Source organism: Cornus florida, unplaced genomic scaffold, assembly GCF_030987335.1.
Source record: "Cornus florida cultivar Cherokee Brave unplaced genomic scaffold, ASM3098733v1 CherokeeBrave_3.0.0_Hap2_Chr03, whole genome shotgun sequence".
NCBI classification, from domain to species: Eukaryota; Viridiplantae; Streptophyta; class Magnoliopsida; order Cornales; family Cornaceae; genus Cornus; species Cornus florida.
Genome location: NW_026775573.1, coordinates 13,635,605 through 13,656,668, shown reverse-complemented (window position 1 = coordinate 13,656,668; position 21,064 = coordinate 13,635,605). Strand labels below are relative to the sequence as shown.

At 34.9% G+C, this 21,064-nt stretch overlaps 2 protein-coding genes across 3 annotated transcripts; both read left to right on the top strand.

Moving 5' to 3' along the window:
• The first annotated feature begins 1,863 nt into the window (after nt 1–1,863).
• LOC132299552 (uncharacterized) lies at nt 1,864–6,234 on the top strand. 2 transcript variants are annotated; one of them, XM_059796254.1, is made up of 5 exons: nt 1,864–2,112; nt 3,231–3,565; nt 4,374–4,478; nt 4,586–4,633; nt 5,730–6,234. In XM_059796254.1, exons 2-5 carry the CDS (start codon nt 3,299–3,301, stop codon nt 5,967–5,969), a joined length of 660 nt encoding a protein of 219 aa, XP_059652237.1. In that variant the 5' UTR covers nt 1,864–2,112; nt 3,231–3,298; the 3' UTR covers nt 5,970–6,234. The 2 variants fall into 2 exon arrangements, with proteins under 2 accessions (XP_059652237.1, XP_059652236.1); XM_059796253.1 differs by having other exon boundaries at nt 1,865–2,039.
• Nucleotides 6,235–9,509: 3,275 nt separating this feature from the next.
• LOC132301121 (ABC transporter G family member 39-like) lies at nt 9,510–19,406 on the top strand. Its single transcript, XM_059798400.1, has 12 exons — nt 9,510–9,974; nt 12,163–12,370; nt 13,721–13,874; nt 13,962–14,450; nt 14,789–15,069; nt 15,168–15,400; nt 15,576–15,716; nt 15,819–16,073; nt 16,155–16,329; nt 16,609–17,245; nt 17,297–17,443; nt 17,621–19,406. Exons 1-12 carry the CDS (start codon nt 9,510–9,512, stop codon nt 19,404–19,406), a joined length of 4,971 nt encoding a protein of 1,656 aa, XP_059654383.1.
• The last annotated feature ends 1,658 nt before the right edge of the window (nt 19,407–21,064 follow it).

Sequence of the window (21,064 nt, the reverse complement as noted above, 5' to 3'; positions counted from 1 at the left end):
TCAAAGATAGTAGAAAAGTACCCATAGAAGTATTGAGAGGAAAATTTTCATTATTTCATTATCATAACTTTGGAAAAAAAATTTCATTATTATTATTATTTTTTCATGGCAATTATGTTGGAATCTTTGATTTTGGTTCTTCAAATTCATGTACTAAGGGGATTTATTAGTTGGTAGTTTCAATTATTATTTTTTTCTTTTTTTTTTTTTTTTTTGGATGAGTTTGGGGATTATTTGTCTTTGATAACTACTTCACAACTTAAAAAACCATTGAGTTTAAATTGATATATTAGGTTGATTTATAAATCTCAAATGGAAAATAATATTCTATCCGAAGAAAAATAATACCAAAAATGTATCTAAAGGAAAAAAATCATTCGCCCCCTCTTTCAATAGTCTCTTTTACACTTCATTTAATTTATACCGCAACATGTTTTTAGTATTTGTTTGAGATTTTGCAGTCACTTAATTTAGTAGAAATTAATTAATTAATACCACGTAAAAAGCTAAAGTGCATTAAACTAACTATCTTTTTTTTTTTTTTTTTTTTTTTGGGTAAATAAAACTTCTTAGAACTAGTATCACTTTGTGGCTAAATATCATTAATTATCAAGTCAATAAAATAATAGCAAAAAAATAAAAAAATATATTAATGTACTATTAAAAAATGTTAAATTGCTGTGTACTATTAAAAAAAAAAATACTCATGTATTATAAAAAAATGTTAAAAAAATCAATATTATTCGATCAAATAATTCTCCTTAACTAATTTGCTTAATTACTTATGTATCACTGCTCTTAAAATCTCATAGCCTACAAATGAAAATTTACCGCACAATAAAAGTGGTCTCAGCCCTACTCACCTCATACCTACTCATAAATAACATTACTCTTAATTAATAAAAAATTATTAGAATGTCCTGCACAATTAACACTCAATAAATTAATTAAATTCAAATTTATATATCAAAACTTTTATTAGATTAACCTACCAAATATCAAATGAAGATCCTCTAATAATTTTTTGATTAATTAAAAGTAATGTCATTTTATTAATTTAAGGGCATGAATTTAAACTATCCACCAAAACAATGTAATAATTTATATCTAATTAATCAATCAAAAAATTATTGAGGGTCCACTGTAGGTAGCTACCGTGTACAATTATGAGACGATTGGTGTGGAGAAACCAAAAAGCAATTGAGTACTCAGAAGTCACATCAATAGATAAATTCGAGAAAAAAGATGTACATCTTCAAATGTCCGATATATTATTATAATAGAAATCCCACACACTACGTGAAGCTCACAAGCGCTTATTATAATATATATATATATATATATATATATATATATATATATATATATATATATCTGTCCCAAAATAATAATAATTATTTTTAAATAATATATTTTACATATTTTTATATATATTAATTTATATATATATTCTCTCAATTTTGGGCCAAATGCAAAAAAAATAACCTTTTGGACTTTCACAAAAAAACAGCATGAATATCTTTAACAATTAATTCCTTTTATAACTATCATGAAGAAATCATTTTAATTAACCTCTATTAAAATAATTGTGTAAGGAAAATTTTAAGACAATTATTTTTAACATGAAACATGTATTTGACTGATTGTATGATAAAATTTTTACAAAAATATTTTTTATAAGTATTTTTAGCAATTAATACTCCTTATAATATTTAAAACTTAAAAAAATAATTTAATAATTTTTTAACGAGAGAGTGCGTAACCCACAGGTTTCCTTAAAAACTACTATTCACTTCCATTGAATTGGTGGAGAAAGTATTTTATACATTAAAAAACAAAAAAAATAGTACTACAACTACGCCATTACTGTGTTTGTTTTGTATGAAAACGACCCACCATTATCACGTTCTCTTAATGCAATTTTTTCTCTTATCTGATAGGGAATCTCAATCAGTTTAGTCTCCGATTAAATCATTCTCAATTCATAATAACTGGTTGTTCGGCCATTGCTTTTTCGATTGCTTTATTGACTCATTCAGGTGAGAGGAAAGCTCTCTTCTTCTTCTTTTTCAATTTACACTTCATATGCTTCCATCTTAATCCTTCTTAAAGGTAGATTTCTGATTCATTTAATGAATTGGGTATGCGATTAATTGTTATTTCGTTTTTTTTTTTTTAATCTATAATCCCAATTGGGTTTGTGGTTTTTAGTCTCAATTTTTGATGGGTTGACTGTAATTCAGTGATCAGTTGAGGGTTTTTGGTTTTGCCAAATCGGTGGTTCTTTCATATGTTTGCTCTGTTTTTGTATGAAATGGCATGTCTTTGATTTTGGATTAGATTTTTGGATTGAAATGGATCTCTAACATGGTTCTGAAAAATGGGTTTTTGACTATTTTTGTTTAGTTCAATTGGGTTTTTGGTTTCTAGCTTGAAATCATCTTTTCTGTATATTTCATCTTTCTTTTGAGAATATTGGGCTTGTTAACGATCTCATTTGTTTTTGATTCTTCTGTTTTTCTTAGTAGAAGTTTTATGCATTAATGTGACGCATCATTACTTGCCATGGTGGGTTAGTATCAGAGGGAATAGAATATTTAGTTGATTCGTGTTCACATGTTTCATCAGCACCCAAGTGTTATAGTTGTCTTCCTATAAAAATTGGGAATGCCCTACCTTTGAGTGCTTTTTGAACTATTGTTTTACCTAATTGGAAGCAACCGATCCGATTCAGTTTAGGACGAAAACTTGAAATCCATCACTGATCCAATTCGAGTAATATTACGGATTCATCATGTTCGGGGTATAGATAGTAAGCCCTTGTAAAATAAAGAGTAACACAAAATAATTTGTTTTCTAATGGAGGTCCATGAATTCTGAGAGGAGCTCGTTGTTGATACATGTGATAAGCTACAACATAATCATGCTTGTGCCATTGTATTTTCGTGGCTGGTTGACTGTTGTAATAAATGAATCAAACTTTTATCTGAATGCCAGGTTGAGTTTTATGTCATGTGGGAAAAGTCATTTTTTGTGTAGTAACATGGGTGGTTGGATCAAAGTTTGGAGGGTGTGGTAGGCTAGGTCTTTTATTGTTTGGGAATTGGGTCTTTTCTTATCAGTGTGGCAAGTGGTAAGGAATGCTTGGCAAATTAATGTCGGTGGATTTCAGATGTATCCTTGGTCAGAAAAGATCAAATCTTGTACTCATTGTTTGTCATTTGATGCAGGTGATCAGATACTAAAAGTTGATGCTATAACACCAATTTGATTTGTGTAGACTATAAATTGTCAGTGAATGGGGTCTGAAGGGCCTCTCGGGGTCACGATACACATAACAGGTTTCAAGAAATTCCATGGAGTTTCAGAGAATCCAACCGAAATGATTGTACGGAATTTAGAAGAGTATATGAAGAAGAAGGGTCTGCCTAAAGGGATGATCCTTGGGAGTTGCAACATTCTTGAGACTGCAGGACAGGGGGCACTTGTTCCCTTATACCAGACACTACAATCTGCTGTGAACAAGAAGGATCCCATATCATCAAGTTCTGATAGAATTATTTGGGTGAGTTGCTCACTTTTTACTTCATACATTTTGTGAGATTTATCGCCCCCTTCCCGCTTCATTTGAATTATGAACCTTTTTTCCCTTCTCCACCTTTGCTTTTGAGGACATGCTTGGATGATTGGTTATCTGTAATGTCTTTGGAACTATATCTTTAATTAGAAATCACAGCAGGCCTATTTGCCATTCAACAAATCTTGTGGTAAACTCATTATATTATTTGTATATATCCTAGAAATGGTATTAGAAAGCCCTGTTGTTCTTAGAGCTTTAAGAATATGGATTAATTATTCAGAATAAGTTTTAATGTCCTCAAAAATGCAACAAAGTGGCTTCTTTCTCATTTACGGAAGCATCCTTCTGGTAAATGGGCTGAATCTTAGCATCCTTTTTCATCTCATACATTGTTTGATTATCATGCTAGCATTAGAAGTATGTGTGAACCCAACCCCCTCCCTCCAAAGAAAAAGTGTAAAAAAAAAAAACCACCTAATCAATAGGTCAGACTTGAATAAGAGTAGAAATCATAGCTAATTCCTTTCATTTTTGCTCTCCTATAAAATATACAGTGTGCCATTTTAAATAATAAAGACCTCTCTTAGTTACAAAGAAGGTTGAAATAAAACCTATTATTTATGTTCCGGGGACAACCTTTTAGCGTTCTGCTGAGACTAGCCATTGTGTATAATGGCATTTTTAGATGTTCAGGTTATTAGGTTGCATGTCCATCTATGGTAGAAGTAATCCTATTATCTATCTACATTTGTTTATCTAGAGTCTTTTGTCTTTTCTAACAACATATTTACAGCTACACTTTGGAGTTAATAGTGCTGCAACAAGCTTTGCCATTGAGCATCAAGCTGTCAATGAAGCTACCTTTCGCTGTCCAGATGAGATGGGATGGAAGCCTCAGGTCACTTAAAGCCTCTTAGGTTTCTCACTAGTGCAAGTGCTCTTTTATCTTGGGTTTCTTGTTCCAAATTTAATCTAATTGAATTTCCGTTCTCTTCTTGTTTGCAGAAAGTCCCCATTATTCCTGCAGATGGCGAGATATCACGAACTCGCGAGGTAGAATGGGTTTTCTTGATTCTGTCATCTGTACCCTTCCATGTATTTCAGTCAGTTTTTCTTGATTCTTTCATCTGTACTCCACATATGGGTTGTTAACATATCTGTATTAACTTGCTTTGTAACCTAAACCGGGCGTGTGTTTTTGCATCCAAGGCCAATATCATTATCATCATCCTTGCCTTATTCCCTCATGAATGGGGTCGCCACATGAATTCTGTCTCCATTCCTTTCTATTACCCGCCATCCCACCTGCTATGTTTAACTTTTTTAAAGTCATCATCCAACACCAGTAGTCAGTTTTTAATCCCCTAAATGGGTTACTCGGTGTTTTCCCGATGTATCCACATTCTCCATCCTTGTCATGATTTTGCATTTTTTATTAATTTCTGTTGCGGATGATGCTCAATTGTTTGTTTTTCAATTTTTGGAGATACATAATTTTCAGGAGGACCCAATTTTCATTGATTGCATGTGGTCCTTTTGATGCTCATGTAACACATGCATCAGTATCTATTTGCTAAGGCATGGATGTGCATACTTGGATCCTGCTGTATTTTGCTAGTTATTGACATTTAGATTGTAATATCTGTAAAAGTTTGATTTGAGCATGCTTGCCAAGTTCTTCTTGGCTTTCTGCTAAACGTTAAATCACAATTTTCTGATGAGATTCAAGATAACACGTACAACTTGACTTGATACATCATGGCATCACTCACTCATCAGAGTTTTCAATTCTTGTAACCTGAAAACCATTGTGGTCCAGTCCAAATTAAAATGAAATATTAAAGAATTCAGAAATATCTTTGGATTGACTATAATTTTATCTCAAACAAATGCTGAGATTATGTCGATATATTCAATGTTTTGTCAAAACTAAGTTCTTACCAAGGACATACGCACGTGTCTGTCACTACATATATATAAATAATATATTTATATATATATATAGAGAGAGAGAGAGAGAGCAATGCAAATCTCTTTGTAGGGAGAGTATTTTGACTTGTTACTAGTCTTGTTTCTATCTCAATTTTTTTTTTTTTATTTCAACTATTTTACCCTAATGGTAATTCATGTCCATTAAAACTGCATGCAGACTCCTCTTCCAGCTGAGGCGATTACCAAGGCCTTGGCAAAGATGGGCTATGAGGTGATGACATCCAAAGACGCTGGGCGATTTGTCTGTAATTATGTATATTATCATTCCCTCCGCTTTGCAGAGCAGCATGGGATCAAATCGCTTTTCGTGCACGTGCCTCTCTTCTTGACCATCAATGAGGCGACCCAAATGCAATTCACTGCTTCCTTGTTGGAGGTACTTGCTTCTTTATATTAAGTATTCCACCATTGGCATGTCTTATCTTTATGCTCCAGAGCATGTATGCCCGAATTCTTATTGCCCATGTAACCGAAGGTGGATGGTTGTGTTTTTATTTTTGTTGCCACAATAAACAGTTAAATGTGTATGTGGATGGCAAATGAATTTGTAGCACATACATATCTCATGTATTTTGTGTGTTGTTGTTCCTCAGAAGGTCGGAATTGCTTTTATTTTGTTGAAGCAATCTTCTGTGTTTGTGAATAAAATTGCTGCTTGCCTCCTTCGTGCTTCTTGCTCATTTTCGGATAATTTTATCTTATTTCTTTCATTTGGTCTTTTTTCTTTTACATGCTCCTCTTTGGATAGTGTAAGTTTCTGTATCAAATGGAAAGATTGTCTTTCTCTTCCTTCTTTCGTAGGTCAGCGTTCAGTAAACTGATGACCGAAAAGGCTTATTCTTGAGCATAGATAGCTATATTGTTTGAATAATGGCAGTAAATATATTATTTGCACATAAATTATAGACTTTATTGTTGTGTAGGAGATTCTTAGAACATCTTGAAAACATTTTCCTCTGTTCTAATGCAAATTCGTCTAATTTTAGTGTGTGACACTTTCATGTAATCGAATAGTGTTCGGGTTTCCCTCGAGGAATCCTATGTAATTGTCTGAGACTCAAATCGGTGAACCTCTCAAACCTCACGCACATGATTGTGATACAAGGCTATTGATCTGCTTATTTAGAGTTCTACAGCCCTTAACTGCTACTAAAAAAAAGTGTGGTTATTCTTCTGAATTGATGATTAGCCATCCAATGTCTTTGATACTAACAAAATATGGTTTTGTATGTTTCAAATCAATACTAAGGTGTAATTTTGTTTAACAGAATACAATAGAAGGAAGCAATTCTATTGATGTTTGATGGTAGAAGAAATATGATCCCAATATGTACAAAGAGTATAATACTAAACTCTCTCTCTCTCTCTCTCTCTCTCTCACACACACACACACACACACACACACACCTGCATGTGCATGCATTACCTACTATACTAGAAATTGATGTTTACCTACATCAAAGATTCAAGTCCATTCGTATACTAATTACCTTTGAATGTATGTAGGCAGGCCATTCATGTATTAGTTAATACTTACCTTTTGTATGTACATAGGCATGTATACATGATTTGGAAGCATGAGACTGATGGAGCCCTTCATGGGTCATGCATCATATGCCTGATACATAAATGTACATATAGATATATGTATATTATACATACCATTTGCCTTTACTGCAGACATTTAATTAATTTTCATCAAAAGAGTGTGTCATTCTTTGCAAGCTATTCACAGCAATTCTTATTGGTGTTAAAACCTAGTACTATGTCCATTTCAATGTGATTGTCCCTCCTATATTCCAAAGTTTATAATATTAATGGAATCTTTATTCCCCCTGCTTATTTTCCATCTAAATATTCATCATTAATTTATAACAGTTGAAGAAAATATAATTTCTCTTATTTTATTACGGCCAACTCTCTGTCTCATCTCTATCTCTATCTCTATCTCTAACCCAATTCAACTAAAAAAGATTATCTTGGTTCACGGCCTGCCTTCCCTTATATAATTGTTATCTTATTTTATTTTTTCTTTTAATTTTTAATTTTTAATATTTAAAATTTTATTTTTTGGGGTTGGTGGGTTCTATGCACCACCAAACAACCTCACAGGTGAGTTGGTGAAAGCCAACTCCAAGCTGCAACATAGCTGACCTAATAATAACTAGTGAATTAACATATAACATTTTTGATAATCACAAATTTCTATTATCTTATAGTAGTTTTTTTTATTTGTTTATTTATTATTATTTATTTATCAAATATAATTCTTAGATAAAGTCAGAGTAAGCATCTTTGACAGAGTTTGGACTAACAAATCAATTATGTCATGGATTACATAATTGATAATATGAATTGGGACTATACAATGAACTCACCGAACTCTATCAAGTCATCCAACGTTACGTAATTCAAATTGTTGGCACAATAATATATTGAAAAGCATATAAATAATATGATAAAGTATAAATCGGCAAAATGTTTTAGCATAGTGATGAATCAATCAGTCCTACCAATCAAAATCCTCATTAGCTAAGGGCGTATTTGACTATTACTTTTATTTCGGGTTTTTAATGTTAGATCGTAAAAGAGAAAACATGTCCGGCAACATTTGTTACGTTTTGCAAAATACTGTATTTGTTTTTGTTTTGTGTTTTTTTTTAAAGACCAAATTTAAAAGCAAGAATAAAATGTTTTTAGGACTTTTGTTACTGTAAGTGAACAACTGTAGAGATTATTTTTATATATATATAAAAAAGTATATATAAAAAGGTCAATATTATATAAATACTCCATATTAAATGTCCCTCTTGGAAGTAAAACTTTTTAAGGAGAAATTGCATAGTCCCATTTAAAAGTTACTGAATTATCCTTTCAAATTTAAATATATATATAATCAAATTTGAATTTTTTTAAAACTTCAAGAGTATTTTATAGAAATATGTGAAATATATTATTTTAACTTTTTAAAGTGACAATCCTGTGGGATAGCTCAGTTGGTCAGGCGTTGAGTTTACTCCTCAATGGTTGCCATTGGAGGCTTATCCGGTTGTTAACTTCAGGGTCTCGTGGAATTAGTCGAGTTGCGCGTAACCTAGTTCGGACACCCACGATTACCAAAAAAAAAAAATTTAAAGTGACAAATATTTTAGAATAATCCAAAAAGAAAAGATGAACAACTAAATTATGACGAAAAAATATATATTTTTGACTTTTCAAATCTATATATATATTTATGTATGTATTTATTTCAAAATATTGTGCAACAAATTTAAATACAAAACAAATTCCTATTTCTAAATACATGACAGCACAACAAAAACATTGCATGAAGGCCCTGTTTGTTTCGGCATAAAATATTTTTTTAAAAAAATAATTTTTTTTTCCAGGTAAATTATTCTTTTATTTTTACTTTGTCGGTGTTCAGTAAAGGTCTACGTCGAGGTTGAGGTTTAATCCATCGGACAGAATATGTAAAATAACTTGTCGAAAATTAATGAATAAATTATTTTTATTAAATTTAAAATTTTTTTTTCTTCGTAAATATTTTACTACAACCAAACACTAAAAAATAAAAAATATATTTTCTGAAAAATATTTTACTTTATCCGAAATCCAAAACACAAAATAGAGACAAACACGCCCTTATTGACAAACTTAACATAGATACTGTATTGTTATTATGTCTCTATTTCCTTGTCATCACGCAACCTCCATCTTCCACGTGGCGTATGAGCCGCTTTTCACGATGCATAGAACTAGTTTTTCACTTTATTAACACAAACACATTTGACAATCACAATAAAGAACTTCAATAAACATTACATTTAAACCCATAAAAACACTCTCAACCCTTCATTTAAATCCCAACAAAACCTAGTCCCTCTTTGAAACAATTCTTCCAACCTCAAGAACCCTAAATTTTACGAAAACCAGAATGTCAAACAATCTCATGACTTCCCCATTAACTTCCACAAGGTGGGACGAAGGTGACATGTCACTACCTGAAAACTACTCACCAAGACCATCTTCAGTCGGCGCGTGTTCGGCGAGAAGCAATAACAGCGTCGTAACACAGCCAACTTACGTGGCAAATATGCCGGCATTGAGGTCAGGTGGGTCGACGCCGGAAGTTCAGAAACGAATAGAGAATGCTTCGCCGGAGACGGCCAGGTACGTTGCGTTGAGGATGTATAAGAGCCTGAAGAGGCACGGGCTGAGAGATGAGGTTGGGAGGGCGTTTGAGACGACAGAGGTGGAAGAGGTGAAGGATGGTGGCGGTGAAGTGAATGGGGTGAGGAAGAAGAGTGAGGAGCTCATGGGGATGGAGTACCTTTTGAAGGATGGTTTTGTTAGTTATTTGCGTGACGTGGCAAGAATCACTCCTCCTATTCCTCAACAGGTAGGGTAACTCTGTCCCTTGTTTTGTAGGGTACTGCCCCAAAAAAATCATAGGCTTGCAGTCATTCACCTAAGCATGTTATAGAATTATAGTTTAATAAATAATGATTCTCGTATTTAATAGTCTAGCTCATAATCCTAATTCATGAATTTCAAAACAATTGGGTAGGTTGGATGTCATAATATATATATATATATATATGATAGGTATGTATTTATCTTTGACCTTTCTCTTCTCCTAATAATATATACACTATTTTATTCGCATTATTCTATCATATATTGTCATATTGATTTGGCATAATTGCCAGTTTATGAGATCTTTTGCACTAATCCACCTATAGCATGGTATAGCAATGTGTTAGAGGTTTTGAGTATACAACTTTGGAAAAGTAACTAATAAATACACAGTAGTAAGTTAGTAACACATACAAATATATCCATATATATATATATATATATATATATATATATATAATATATAAACATGATTACCACTGCATATTACTATATGAGCTCACAGAATATTTGGGAATCTTTGTATTGCTGGTGGAAGCTCCTCTTTTTGTCTCTAATGGTTTTTATTTTTTTTACTCCTCAGTTCCGTAAAATTTGTTCACTATTCACACTTCTTAAAATGAACAAGTTTTATGATACAAAATGAGTTTTTTTTTTTTAATTTAATTTTTTATTTTTATTTTTATTTTCTGACAATGATAGTGTCTATTGGTAATTTTTTTTTCTTCTTATACTTCACGTTTGAAAATTTATTATCATTCAATCTTATAGAAATAGAAATGATTTGACTTCAAAATGTCAAATTAATGAATTAAAATTTGGTAGCACTTCTACTAAAGCGCTCACAGCAAGACATTTGTCACTCAGCAGTCGCGTAAGTCTTCAGTCTCAAAAACAATAATAATTGTGCTCACATGACTAATATTAACACACTTATACAGCTTCTTCCGAACTTGAACTCTTAAACTTTTACTTTAAACGTTATTGAGATACCAGATGATATGCGTTCAAGCAAAACTTTGACATTCGCTTAAGAATGCATAAATTTGGTGTCTGGGCCCCATACTTGGCTCTGCCCTGCTTGGTTTTCAGATCACGGACCAACCCAGGAACAAGGAAAGCCTGCCCTGAACCCATCCTCAGTCTCATACAATCTTTTTTCATTCTGTTTGATAAAACATTTGCTGAATCTTTTCTACTGAACTAACTATTTGCCATTAGATATGGTGTTTTTTTGAAATTTTTAGTAACACAAGGTAGTTTTTATAAACTCTTTTTTAAACCCATACAAATAAACCAAAGGCTTCAAAGTTGTGACATGCTTATAAAATTTTATATGCTTTAATATGCTGATATTAAACAAGTGACGTGAGTCAATTTTTATTTTTATTTTTAATTTTTTTTTGAGTAATTTTATCTTCATTTTACATTATTATTATTATTTTATTTTTTATTGATAAATGATGTGAGTCAGGCTAGTCAAGCTAGTCACGCGTTATATTCAACTTCACTCAAAGATATTTTGGATTTAATTGTTGATGTTCATTGCGAGTACATGGGACAGTTGGCAAGAAATGTAATACATATCTAACAGAGTCGGTTTGGAAGTTAAAATTTTCTATATTTTAAGGGACTTTACATTTTCATGTAGATGACTTGGTATGAAGGGAGCATCATGCAATTTTTGCATGAATTTTTCATTTATGTAGTACCATACTACTTTTGTAGTAGTGATACAAATGGTCAATGTAATTAATTTAATCAAAAACAATTTTAATTATTGATATATTGGAGGCAACTAAAAATAAGAATTAGCCTTCAGAATAGCTATCTTCTCTAGATAAAATCTTAGTTATGGTGTGTGAAAAGATAAGAGAATCAAACCTGGAAGTGATGATAGAACACTTAACAAAAAACAAATAAATAAAATTTCCGCAATTTTGATCTACCTGGTCAGTCAATTCTTTCCTACCAATTTCTGAGGAGAGAGATGCAAACGAGGAACGATTGAAATTTTATTTTTGACAAAAATAGAGATTTATAAAAGTTCATTTAAAAGTGAAAAATGTAGTTTTAAAGAAAAAGCAACCACAATGTTTTCAAGAACAGATACCATGTCCCAAGGTCTATTAATCTTCTATTAGCCTCACTGATATTGCTAAATTTTTCAGGTTGTTCGATTTTCTGGCATAAAGTACTCGAAGAAGTTTGAGAATCCAAGCAACAAATATGAAACTTTTGGAAATAAATTGGTGGGATGCTTTGTTGGTCCCTTCAGGACCCTTTTTCAGAGAAATGATTCAACTTGGGTGCATATTTTGAAGGGAGTGGATGGATATGTCATGCCTGGGTCTATGACCCTTCTACTTGGCCCTCCAGGTAGGGGAATATAGATATATATATATATATTCTGAAAAGTTTAAGCAACCGACACACACCAATGATATTGCCCCTAACAAGGGTCTTGAATACTCAACTTCTTTTTTGAAGAGAGAGATCATACAATTGGGCTACTGCCCATTGGGAGGGGGAAAGTTTCTTGATAAACATAATTGCTTCAAAATTTAATTCTTTAACATATATACATATAAGAAGTTTCCATTTACAAGCTATAACTATTCAAAACACTTTATTTTGGTTTATTTAGATAAAAGTTGAAATGAGTTCACGACAGGGAAAGAGAAGATCATAATAATAATAATAAATTAAATTAAATTAAAATTAAAAAATCCACTTATCTCATAGCAGCAAATACAGTATTCTCAATCATCTTTCATCTATCACACATGATTCATCTTTCATCTATCACACATGATTCCAAAAGTCCTAAACAAGAGAATGGAACAGGTGATCCAAAATTAACACGGGTTATTTGAATACATGCAACAAAGATGGATTGGACCTAGGGTTTTTGAATAAATATCACAACTCACCCCCACTGTGTATTTGTTGTCCACTTTGCACTCTCTCCGGACTCAGGATTTTCAAAACGCATCTACACAACTAGAAGGCATCCGACTCATATAAGTGCCAACAACTTCTTTTCCCAGGTGATGTGGAACATCACACAAACTCTACCCAAAAGAACTGGCTAAAAAAAATTGGCTTTTCTCTTTTCATTTTGCTGACATAAAAAAAAGTAACGGACAACAATTCATACATTTTCCCAGAACAAAAAAAAAAATTTGTATTCTTGCAAACAAAATCCCCAACTTAAAAAACTTATACCTGGAAGTGATATTTGCCGGACGGTTTTTTCAAGGAGGTTAAGTGTTACAGGGCTAAATTTTGTCAAGGGGCTAACATTAAGCCACTAGATAATTAAGAAAACGTGTTTCTTATAGAAGGGTGAAAGTCGTTTCCAACATATTTCTTAACAAACACATGAGATACCTAGTCATTTCAATTTGTAACAAACACTGTTACAATCAAATGATCATAGTCATTCAAGATATACCTTAGTAACATTTTTCCAGCTAAATAATGAGGACCACAGGAATAAATATAGTAAGAGGAAGTAGATTAATAAGCAACACAACAGGATCATAATTGCAGAAACTCCGAAATAAATAAATATAATTGCCAGCGACAGATGAAAAATAATAAATTCTTTACCTTGTTAGATTGCCATTGATTGATTTATGCTGCCACTGCTGATATTACAAAGACAGCCTTAGTTTCTGAAGCTGAAGAAGTTCATAAAGTTAATCCACAGATCAAATCTTGCAGGATGCGGAAAAAGCACTCTCTTAGAAATTCTAGCAGGAAGAGTAGAAGAAACTAAGAACTCAGACTTGCAAGGTGTGGTGATGTACAATGATAAATTCGCCACCGAAATACGTCTCAGTAGGCTCATTGCTTTCATCAGTGGCCAACTTGACAAGTATGTGCTCTAAACCTAAATGCCATAAAATCGTCATTGATTCTTGGAAATTCAAGATTTATATTTCCGTTGTCCCTGAAATTGCAGACACATTCCATTTTTATCAGTTCGAGAGACGCTTGAATTTGCAAGGGACTGCACTCAGGGGCTTCGGCCAGAGAACTTCACTCCTCAAATGAGAAAGTTCTTTGCCCATGCACTGGTGGAGGGACAAGATCCATTTCTAGAGTATGTCTTAGAAATCCTAAGCTTAAAGAATATTGAACACAAACTTTCTGGAGAAGCAATTTCTGACGTAGACCGACAGAAGCTCACAACAGCTGAGTTAGCACTGGGAACATATTCAGTCATGCTTTATGATCAACCATTTACCGGGTCCGATCTTGCAGCTACGTACGACTTAGTGGACACTATAAGGACCATTAGCAGGATTCAGCAATCTTCTGCGATCATGTCCCTAACCCAACTTTCACAGGAAGTGTTTGATCTTTTTGATCGGATTATACTTCTCGGTGATGGTCACGTTTTGTTCCAAGGCACTCGTCAAGATGCAATTCCTTACTTCATCAAGCTCGGGTTAGTACTATAGTCATAGTGATAGAAGAGAGTATTTGTCTGGTTAGGTTCAGTTTTCTAAAACTAGTTCTCAAGAACTCAAGAAATAGAAAACTGTTTTAAAAAAACTATAAAAGACAGGTCTTTGAAGATGACACTTTCTTAACTGAGTTTTCAAAAAACAATTTTCAGAAACTGTCAACCAAACAAAATTTTGCATTATTTCTGACTTCAGTTATCAAAAAACAGAAAACTGTTAAATTGACTCAAGCAGGCACTATAATTGTTGCTCATAAGCACTTACGGTTCCCTTCGTTGCAATAACACAGAAAAGTAGCACCATTGATTTTAATATGCAGGTATAAGAAACCATCGCATGTGGAGTCCGCTGAGTTTCTCGAAGATATCGTAGCTGGATATGGTTCCCAATATATGGGATCAGAAGCAATTCCTTTGACCATTGAAGAACTTGTAGAATGCTACAGGGCTTCAGATCATTACAGAGATATTATGAGGATTGTTGACGGAGATGATGTGAAACACACGTATTGGGTAGAAAGTGAGCCCGGGCTTGGCCTATCCCTTAAAACGCCATCCATATACCATTATTCAGTTGATTCACAGCCAAGAAAAGAGACAGGTATTTAAGTCATCTACCGACATATTTGATAACTTGCCACTCATGGTTTCTCAAAAATCAATGACAATTACACTTACTCTGCACATATGATTTTGCAGAATTGGTGGTTGCTAAGCTCTCTACCAAAGTAGGGCATTCAGGGGGAATTGAGAGCACAGGAAGAGTTCAGATTGGAGATGTGGTCACAGCAATATCCATGAACAACGAAGAAATGCAATACCTAGCTGTGGGCTCACAAAAAATCCAGCGCAAGCGTGCCTCACATGCATACTCTGTGTTAAAGAAGGAACGAGGCCCCATCCATCTCCAAGTTGAGCGCTACAAGGAAGAGGTATGCCAACTTGTTAACACCAGCAAAGAAGTGACAAATGGTGAATCAGATGGATTGCATACTAATTTCAGATGTAAATAACGATGCAATAATTATGTCTTAAAACCAAAAGAGAGATCTCACCAATAAGAGAGAGAGAGATCCTTATCCCTCATTTTGGTTTTTTGTTCTTTAGGAGGAGGAGTATGAAGCTCAATGGGAGCAATTCCAAAGGCCCTTTGTTCAGACGTGGTGGAAGTCTACTAAAACTCTAATAAAGAGGCAAGTCAAGATCACTAAAAGGCTCCAAACTTTGCTGAAGTTAAGGTTATTCCAGGTCAATACTACCACTTGTCTGACTACGACTGATTATGTATGAGGATCAACCAATCATTACAATCTTCAGGTTATCTTAAGTATCAATTCTTGAGTTTTGCAGGCAATTGTACTCGGTGTGTTTGCAGGGACTCTATTCCACAAACTAGGAGATCAATATACACAACAGCAAATGAATTCAGTGAGGGCCCTGGGGTTCGTGTCTACCATGAGCATAATGCTCATAAATCTAGTGCAGCTTCCTCTATACATGCTCCAAAGACCAATCTTTTACAAGCATAGGGCTCAGAGATTCTTCAGAGCTTCTTCGTACATAGTTGCTCATTGCATAGTCAATCTCCCACAAACCCTTTTAGAAGTAATGTTCAATTACTTTTTTATGCACTGAAGAAGTAGCCATAGCTATCACAGAATTCAAATCTGCAGTATTTTTTTGCAGGCACTGGCTTATACTCTCTGCGTTTATTTTTTGGCGGGTCTATCATTGGCAGGAGATTGGGCACCATTCTTTGAGTACCTGCTTCTGTTATTCTTGGTTGCATACTTTGGTTCTTCTGTCTTTTTCTTTATTAGCGCCATCTCTTCCATTCCAGAAGTGGGAAATGCTTTAGCAGGTACTTCTGTTTCTCTTAACTAAAGTTTTTTGCACTCGTTTATGATCCCTATTAGTGATTCAGAACATCTAGTGTGTGACCAATAAAGTGAAACCATGCATATGCATTGTGAGCATTCTGCAAGCAGTTGTGTGAACAGAGAGTTCTCCTTTGAACAAAGAAGCTTCAATTCCCATGCTTCCCCAATTTAAGTATCGCGGAGAGAATGCAATTGATGCCTGAAAACCTTTGAAGTTCAATGTAACTTGGGAATTAATTATATCAATTCACTGCTTGCAGGTCTACTAGTTTCGATCTTCCTACTCTTCAGTGGCTTTGTGATCTACCCATCCAATATCCCAACATACTGGAAATGGCTCACTTATGTGAACCCAATTCACTGGGCTAATGTCTCATTCTGCCGGTTCCAGTTTGAGGGTTACACTGAGCCCTGCTCCAACTTCCTTGGCAAGCTTCCTTTCTGTGACCAGTACCCAACAATGACGGTTGGAAAAGCCTATCTCATCTTCTATGAGCTTTCTGAAGACGGCAAGAGACGATGGCTGCCTTTCGTCATTATCTTGGGGTGGACAGTAGCTGCCAACTTGTTAGCATTATTGGCACTGAAGAAAATAGAGTTCACAGCAACCAGCCAGTCGTTGCCTCATCTCAAAAAATGCCCAGTAATAAGCAACTTTAAAGAAGATATGGAGAGTGGATTTGAGTCTGACAGAAGTCCCAATGGACATTCTAATGATTACAGCAGTGCTTCCACATATAGTAGGCCGCAAAGTTTACTTTCCGCTTATGGCAAAATGAACCACAATGAGGGAGTTGAGAAATGGATTGAAGAATTCCGAATTGATTTTGAGAGGAATCAGCTAGGAATTCCAGTTGAACCAGTAACCCTCCTGTTCAAGGATTTGTCATTCACAAGGTGTGTTCTCCTATCTATTAGTTAGTTAAACATTTAGAATCATAACCTAAGGGCAAACACAGTGCACGAGGCTCCCGCCATTGCGGGGTCTAGGGAGGGTCAGATGTACGCGACCTTACCTCCGTATGGGGAGGCTGTTTCCGGTTTTGAACATGTGACCTCCAGGTCACAATGGAGCAACCTTACCATTGCGCCAAGGTTAACCCTCATTTAGAATCTTAACCTATTAAATGTAATCTCTAAATCCAAATCTCAATGCTCCTACTGTTCCTGTTGGTTCCCCAGTTGCTTCAAAAGAATATTATATTACCAGGTTGGGGTCAGATATTCTCTTTAAAATTGGTGTTTAACCACAGAAAAATGTTTATGCATCAGGTATGATGAGGAAACTAAAGAAAGTACATCAATCTTCAACAACATCACTGGCTATGCTAGACCACAAAACATGCTAGCCATATTAGGTGGTTCCAGAACAAGCAAGCCCATACTGCTCAAGTGCCTGGCTGGAAGGGTACCTTTAACTGGCAACCTCACTGGAAACATTCAGGCAAATGATGTAAAACCTGGAGCTACCTTCTTTAGACTAACAGGCTATGTTGAGAAGCTTGATGCCCACCAACCTTATCTCTCTGTACGTGAATCCCTTCAATTCAGTGCAGCACTTCGTCTTGACCAAGCAATCAACACCAAGGGCCGTCGCATTCACGTTGAGCTGGTCCTTAACCAACTCGGTCTAATGCCCTACTCCAACCAACTAGTTGGTTCCCTTCGTGATACCACTGGAAAGACTTTCGAAATAGCCAAGAAGATGACAATAGCAGTAGAGCTCGCTGCTAACCCGAGTCTTCTCTTTCTTGAAGAACCAATATCTGGCCTCGACACAACAGGAACACTGAACATCCTCAAAATTCTCTTTCAAATTTCAGAGTCAGATCGTGTCATTATTGCTACTCTTACACACCCCAATGCTCGTTCTCTGTCCTTCTTTGACCAGGCTCTCATTCTAACACAAGAAGGGGACCAAGCATACTTTGGTCCAATAGGATCTAACTGCAAAGATTTGCTAGATTATTTTGCATCAATTCCAAAGGCCCCTCAATATTTCATTAGAGAAAGTCCAGTTAGCTTTGTCATGGGGGCTCTTGGCCTAGGCATAAAAAATAGGGGTACTCCTTCATTGAACTTTGCAGAGATCTTTAAAGTGAGTTGCTTGCATGAGATCAACCAAAAAGAGATGAGAAATTTAAAGAAGTTGACCAAGAATGGAACAACAGAGCGCCTATCTTCTACTTACTCAGCTCCATATTCACACCAAGCAATTTTGGTATTGCTAAGAACACAAAGGTTCTTATGGAGAAATGTGCAATATACATATGGTAGACTTACAGGGTGCATCATGATTGGTCTGCTGATGGGTTCCCTTTACTTTCAAATCGACTACAAAGATACATACAGCTTGACTTCACGTTCACTTTACATATACATGCAAGTTATACTCATTGGGGTTATCTCAGCAAACAATGTCATCCCCCAAATTGGCACAGACAGGCTGGTATACTTCAGAGAGAAAAGGGCTGGAATGTATCTTCCAATATTTTATCCAGTCTCATGGGCAGTGGGTGAGATTCCATATTTTTTAATCGCAACGCTTGCAGTAGTAGGAATTGGGAATAGCATGGCAGGAATTGGGACAGGTTCAACTACAGAATTCCTACTGTATTGGCTAGTGCTCTTCATGTTCACATTGTGTGTTACATATTTCGGGATGATGGTCACTTTCCTAGCACCAGTGCCTACACTCGCTGCATTTGTTGTGTCAATTGTCACCTCATTGTGGGTGTCAGCTTCTGGAGTAGTTGTTGTGCTATCCGACATAAAGTTCTACAGGTGGATGTATTGGAGCAACCCATTCCAATATGCAGTGAACGCATTGACCTCAATCAGTTTTTATTGTGATACAAAGAATTGCAGATCAGACTGCAGCTGCCCACGGCTTCCAGATGGCTCATATGTGTGGGATAGACTGGCAAGATTGAGAGCTTTAAACCACAAGAGAGTAGATACAGCCATACTCACCTTGTCTGCAATGTGTGTGTTGTTTGCCTGTCTTGCCTTTATCTTCTTTATTGTGCTGAAGCACAACTCACGCCCTCGTTTATAGAATGGTCATGGGAACCTGGTAGATGTTACTAAGCCAATGAGCAAAATGCTGATGGAGCAAGGTGCACAAGCAAATAGGGCAGTCTGGCTGAAGGTTTACAACTGAAGATGTAGAGAGGAGTTAAAAGGTAAAATGAAGTTGAAGACATAGAGAGAGTTGTAAAACTAAGATAGAGTGGTCTACTCAAGGATGCCTAGATCACATATTTCTTGACCTTATTATTCTTGTTTTTAACATAAATTGTATCATTACTAGGATGTATAAGTGCAACCACCCCAATTAGCATGATCATGAAAACCACTTAAGACAAGAATTTGGGCATCATTTGGGCACTCATGTTATGTTTGGTGGGGGGAAAAGAAGAGGGAAGGAAAAGTGCAAGGAGGAGCTCCCCCTGTTTGGTAGAGGGGAGAGGGAAATATATATATGTGAATGTACATGTATGCATGTGTACAACTATAAATATGTATATAAATATATATGTGAGTATAAAGGCAAATCATATGACAACTGTTTTGTTCCTCCCTCACTTCCTTTCTACTTAACCAAACAGCAACAAGGCTCCCTCCTTTCTCTAGGATACCTCTTCCATCTCTCTCGCCTTCCTGTCCATCCAATCCTCTGTCATTGATCCTACCAAAAGAAGTATCAGCCCTACCTATCTGTTTGTTTTAATTAATTTCCAAATGGAGGATTTACATGATCTTTAAATGTTGCCCTCAGGAACCAGAATTTACTGCTTGACAAGCTTTCCCTTGTATTAATTATCTCATATGCTTAATCATTGGAAATTAGTCGCCGTTTCCGAATATAGGAATGCCTTAATCCTCCCGTGCTACCATCATCATTCAAATGAGTTAAACTTCAATCTTACAAAGCTCCTAACAGGGGAATACACTACTACACCACATCAACATTCATAGTTGCTTTGTATTTTGCTCAATTATTATTTCGGGTGAATTTGACAGAATTCTGGAATTCTATTACCAATTATATTCCTAACAAACACCAAATATCTGCAAATCCTAAAACATGGGTCACACCTGACTAAATTGCTTATATCATTTGTTTCTCCTAAAAATTGAAAAAACGAAAAAAGAAAAATCAAAAAAAAAAAAAAAAAAAAAAAAAAAAAAAAACTAACAATAAATAAATGGAATGAAACACAATAAATGAAAGTTTTCTGTAAAAAGCAATCAGAATATAAAAACTTAAACATAAAAGAAAACCAAAGTAATATATATATTAACACATGGATGTGTGTGTGTGGAAGAAATCACAATCAGAAAGAGTTGTACCATTGTAGCGAAGCAATTTGGGAGCTTCCGCCACCATCAAATCCACATTGGGAACATATATGTTCTTCTCCTTCATTCTCTTCTCTCTCCTTTGTCTATCAAGTCGCCTCTGCCACCACTTCATTTTACCCAATAATCACACCAGCCGCGGCCGCCGCCACCATTAAATCCAATAAGCACATCAACAAGCATAGAAGATAACAGAAAAGAATCAATTAAAAAAACTTGGAATGATTTTACCTCTCAATCCTCCCAGGACTATCAATTCCTCTAATTTCTAACTTTTCTCATTTTTAATCCCCAAGCAACCACTGTCCACCATCATAGTTTTCAAATTTATCATAACAGAACACTTTGCAT